The sequence below is a fragment of the Octopus bimaculoides genome, chromosome 4, assembly GCF_001194135.2.
Source record: "Octopus bimaculoides isolate UCB-OBI-ISO-001 chromosome 4, ASM119413v2, whole genome shotgun sequence".
In the NCBI taxonomy this organism is placed as follows: domain Eukaryota; kingdom Metazoa; phylum Mollusca; class Cephalopoda; order Octopoda; family Octopodidae; genus Octopus; species Octopus bimaculoides.
In genome coordinates, this window is record NC_068984.1 from 113,221,149 (window position 1) to 113,226,869 (window position 5,721).

General features: G+C 34.8%; 1 protein-coding gene across 1 annotated transcript in view; it reads left to right on the forward strand.

The window, feature by feature from the left end:
* The first annotated feature begins 327 nt into the window (after positions 1–327).
* Positions 328–5,721, forward strand: part of LOC106884305 (trypsin-2) — a 15,459-nt gene continuing 10,065 nt past the window's right edge. The window contains exons 1-2 of the mRNA XM_014935617.1: positions 328–478; positions 5,181–5,337. Of these exons, the coding sequence (XP_014791103.1) occupies positions 412–478; positions 5,181–5,337 (224 nt within the window). The 5' untranslated portion in view covers positions 328–411. The remainder of the gene's footprint in view (positions 479–5,180; positions 5,338–5,721) is intronic.

Consider the following 5,721-nt stretch of genomic DNA (forward strand, 5'->3'; position numbering starts at 1 on the left):
AGACCAGGTGTTGGAGTTCCTTTGTGATATGTAAATATTATCAAAAGTTTAATAAACAATCCCCAGAAATATTAATGGCCTACAGTTAAGAAAAAAAATTATCGTAAATAGTTAAAGTACTTTATGAGAATAAGACCAGATTTGAACAGCTGATAATTCTTCACACACAAATACATTAAACAGCAAATCAAAATACCGTTTATTATTTATTTTTACTTAAAACTGTGCACTTTTATCTTTCTCATTGAAATAAATAATCAATTGATGGAGGAGAAGGAAGAAGGAAGACAAGAAAGAGCTAGACTGTTTGAAAAATTGTATTTAAGGGTAACATTAAAGTGACGTAGCTGAGAAAGCTGGAAGGAACAGATTGCAAGAAGATTCCAAAATCATTCTTTGAACATAAGTGATATGAATTTCTTACATAGATTTCTAATTCCACTGCTGGGTTGCCTGTTATTTGAAGCTAAAAATGCCGGTAAGTACGTGTTACTAATTACACTGGGGAGCAATTGTTGAACATAATTTCTGCCGAGTTTGAATTTTTCACCTGATTTAGACTAAAATTGGCATGCTGATTTCAAAACTGCCATCAGTTTTCTTCTATCACGTCAAAATTGTTCTACAGCTTGCTCTCTGAATAAGAACAATTGTATTGTTTGTCTGTAAGCAATAGAGATGGTCAGCTGCTTTTATTATTTTATTGATAACACTGAGGAACATTTTCGGAAAAATCTTTTGTTGTCTTCCCTTTTATAATTAGTTCCGCCGAGTATGATGGTGCTGTATTCAGAAATGCCCTCGGAAGTTTTCTGTCACATCAATTTTCTTTGTTAAACAGGAATTAATTTTTTTAACAAAAAATGTCAATTTTGCCATTAAATGCAATACTGAATTTAAAAAATAGCACAAACTAAATAGCACGTTTTATTGTTTATACAAAATGCTTAATTACATATCTTAGAATAGATATTTCTGTCAAACTGGGGTTTCAGTAATTCAAAGAATAAGCTTTCTCTTTCCTGCTTTGCGTGAATAAGTTGATCGACAGTTTCTTTGTAGAGACTAACAGTATTCAGCCATCCTGTTAGTGTTCTACCTGTCTTGATACCTAGTCTCTATCATTTCGATGTCTTGGTGGAATCTTTCTCCTTGCTCATTACTTATTGCACCATGATTTTCAGGGAAGTAGTCCAGATGACTATGCAGGATATGTACTTTTACACTCGTGTTGCAGTCCAATGCTCTACAGTTTCTTAACAGGGTCTGCACAAGTTCTTCATAATTGGATGGTTTCCTGTTTCCCAGAATATCAGACACAACTGCAGCAAAAGTATTCCATGCTTCTTTTCCAACGCTAGGAATGCTTTCCAAAAACTGATCGTCCTGCAATCTGTGGCCCGTCAAACACACCAACCATATTTTTATCACAAAAAAAAGATAGAAAATTTCTGCTTAAGTATTTAAAACAGTCACTGTCTCAGTGTTTCATCACATGTTTTACACACTATATGAGGTGCCCAGGCTTTGTCTTGATCACCCGGAAAGGAAGGTAAGCTTTCTTCACAAAATCTGACTTTGTTTCGCAGGCAAGATAAAGTGTAACATTCACACATATAGCAGAAAACAACAGGGCTGTTTTAGCATTTTCGTCTCTCACAACTGTCCACATTTCTGAAATTCAAAATATATATGCAGGCTAATTGAAACCCGGGAAAAGCATTGTCAGAATTGTCAACAGTTATGGCAAAGTTCCTCAAAGAACATACATGCCATGAAGATTTTTCTACAATTATTTGACCATACTTGACAAAGTGACTTTCATCCATATGACTTCACAAAACATTTAGGGCGCATTCAAAATATCAATTTTTGTTAGTAATAGTTAAAGGTTCAACAAAATATATCTCACTTGCTTTACAAAAGCACAACGTGGACATATCTGCAGACAAATTCCACAAATATGAGACATGTATGAAGGACCATCTAATTGTATTAGGACTTTTGTGTTATCATCATGACATTTAAAATTGGTTAGGTTGAAAATAATGAAAGTTACTCATGTTAGATGCTTTTTGTTTACTGAAGATACTTAAATCCTGACTTTTGTTTTCACTTTTGTAGTTACATTTACATTAGATGATATTGAAAAACATTTTAAAAAGATATGTCAAGCTTCATACATGGATTTGCATTTGATAAAGCTAAGTCTATCCTTAGAAATGGTGACAATGCTGGTAGTGTTGAAAACTGGACATTTGAATTTGTGAAACATTTTGACATGATAGAGCAAAATGGATTTCAATTTTGAAACCAGCACTCAGAATTACTAGGAAACATATCTGCAACATCAGACAACAAAAACCACATTCGCCAGTGTTATATATAATTAGTAATATTGTGTATCGGTATAATGTTAGCTTCCCTCGTTACTTGGTTTGGTTCTCGCAGCTTTAGATTTAGGTTTGTAAAAAGTTATATTTATCGTAACATTATCGGCTTAATGTTAACATGCGCGGTTTGATTCGCACAGATTTTAGATTAGGTTTAGTAAAACTTTATGTTTTTAGTAAAACCGCTTCCAAGCAACAAGTATCTCACATATTTCATAACTTTAAACAACTCCATGAGCAATTTACTGTTAGGTTCTTTCTTTTCTTTTTTAGTGTTTTTAGAGTTTCGTTGAAGTATGGACTTGTGTCCATTATTCGATTGCATTTGCTTTAACCATGAAACTAGACTTATCTTGAGTTTCATTTCTTTTGTATTTAATGTATTTGGTGTTACATTCATCGAAATGTATAATCTTACCAGTTTGAAATTTTGTTCCTTTCAAATTAATGTAACCTTTGAGCGGTTTATTCTGGCAAAATAAATACCAGAGGAACAAATATATTAGATGAGAGAAGATTTGTTTCCATAGATACGTCCATTTATATGGGGCACCAAGGTGTTAACCCGCACCTAGGAATCTGATATTACAAGAGAAACGTAAATGGCAGAGAACTGGCTTTTGTCGATACATCCTTTTGTATTGAGTTACATGTTGGTAAGCCATACATAAGAATCCGTTATCATTACAGTATTAACGTTACCGAGAAGGATTATTTCAGCTTTGCGCTAGAAACTTTGGCTTACTTACTCAGAAAGCGATCTGACAGTATACGTATGTACATACATATACATAATCATGTGGGAATCTGCAATATTAATGGACAATCTCTTGTCAAAGTATGACATTAAGAATACGGGGATAATGCCTTCTTAAGTAACTAGCACTGATATGCCAAATATTCTTGAGGGCAGATTTGTCAAATTTATGAGATAATTGATAATGGCTCACAATTTTGACGTTAGAGCTGATAAATAACGAGTATCCCAGAAGGATTACGCTACTTGGAAGATTAAAACGTTCATTGTAAGATTAAATAGGGTTAAGAATGAGCTCTACTGTTGTAAGACACGATGTGCGTTGAACATTGTGCAACAAAAAATTTTATTTATTTTATTTTTTTGTGTTTGGTCAGTAAATGTTACTTTTTATTTGCTTCTATCTAGAAATCGAAGGAAATGACTACTGTTCCCTTCAAACTTTGCTTTTGTGACCTGGACAGCAATGTTTTGAAACTGACCTATTTTCCATTACATTTCAAACAGATTCAGCGCTGAGTTGCTGTAGCAGAAATATCATTATAGCAAATATTCTGTTCAATATCACAGATTTCCTTGTCAGTTACTTTACTCTAACCACTTAAGCATGTCCCTTAGTGGCTGACAATATGTGCACCTCTGATCATAAGCAGGAGTAGTGGGGGGGGGGAGCATCATAGCCATGTGTTGAGAGGGATTCTTTGGGGTTTGAATAAATATAACAAACGCAAAGATTGAACGAAATATTAGCCATTTTTCATACTTTCTATGGGTAAGCAAATTGGAAATAACTGTTGCTGCTCAAGGACAAAAACCGTGTTACACAGTGTATTTTCTCGCATATAATAATACTAATTTACTAGTATCCTCACCGCATGTGCCGTTGAAAACCATTTTGAGATTTATTAATGCCTACAGCCTGTATGATTACGCTAGTATTTTAATTGAACTAAAGGAATATCAAGTGACCCTATTAACAATCTTCTGCAATAGTCACCATCTAGCAAGTGTGAATGCGTGTGGCCTAGTGGTAAGGTTCTTGTACTCAAGGTCGCTAGATCGTGAGTTCGATTTTCGGATAGCACGTTCTTGAGCAAAACACTTCGTTTACCACGCCCTAGTCCTCATTTCGATCAGACAAGAACGTTGGCTTGCTCGCCTTGCCAGTAGTGTAGCATTTTTCAAAGGCTAAAACGAGACAAAGAGCATTCTGACCTGCGATGTGTAACAACATCTGATCACGTCCCTGTATAACAAAATAGTATGTGAAGTGTTAGAATATATGTCTACGTGCTGGCTGTGATTTTACATGCAACAACTATCTTACTCTTTTATTTAAATACAAATAAATTAAAGATTCATTGCTATCCCATATGGGAGGTAGATACTGGAGGTTGGTTATGTATCCTCGACGAGGATACAAAAATACAATTTTGTCTTTGATTGTGTCAAGTTAGAGCACATCAAAATGCTAAGAGAGCAAAGATGCAGGCAACACTGAAGTACTTAGCATACCACTGTGCCCTTTCTTAATGTAATAACCTGTATGGAAATGTGAGCGTTTATGTGCACGCGTACATATAAGCACACACATGCACAAGCACACACACACACACACACACACACACACACACGCACGTATGTATGTACATGCGTATGTATGTGTGTATGTATATGGGTTTATGTATGTGTATATGAATGTGTTTCTATGCAAGCATACCTATAGTTATTATGCATCAGTAAAAAAAAACAGGTATCGATTTGGCAGAATTGTTACATCGTATGAGAAAAGTCGTTTGAAGCATTTTTTACGGCTACGTTCTGAGTTCAAACGCCATTTAGGCCGAGTTTTACACTTCATCTTTATAGGAACATAAAAATAAAGTTCCAGTCAAGTATTTAAGAAGGTATCGACAACATCTCCTCCCCTGAAAATTGCAATCTAAAGTAAGAATTATTATAATCGTATTTTATAAAATTGCAGTTGTTACGTGTATTAACGCTAATGCTATCGTTTCTTTGCATTTCAGCACCCACTAATGCGACAGAAAGCCAGACTGACTTCTACGCTAAAAAATGCCAGTTCCCTCACATGGCACTTTTGAAAATATCTACGGGTAATAAAAGCCACATTTGTGGAGGATCCCTTGTCGATGATATTCACATAATCACAGCAGCTCACTGCTTGTAAGTAATTAGAAGTTGGTATATGTAATTAGATTTATTCACTTAAAAACCTTGATGTAAATAAAAGTCCAAAATTTATAAAGAGTGGAATAAGGGGAATATAGGCTACATATGTTTCTTCACTAACTGGAGTTCATTATGTTAGTTATACGCAACGAACTCTCTACACAGTAGCTAGTCTCACTGACCAGTGTTCGTTGCGTTAGAAATATTAGCCGATATTTTACGTATTCCAATCCTTATAAATTTTCCACACACACTCACACACACACACACACACATAGTTTAATGTACATAGTAGCTGGTTATGAGCTATTAAACAATATCTCTCACCGGATGGTGTACTTTCATTGTTGATCTTACCTTAACGAAAAAGTATATATA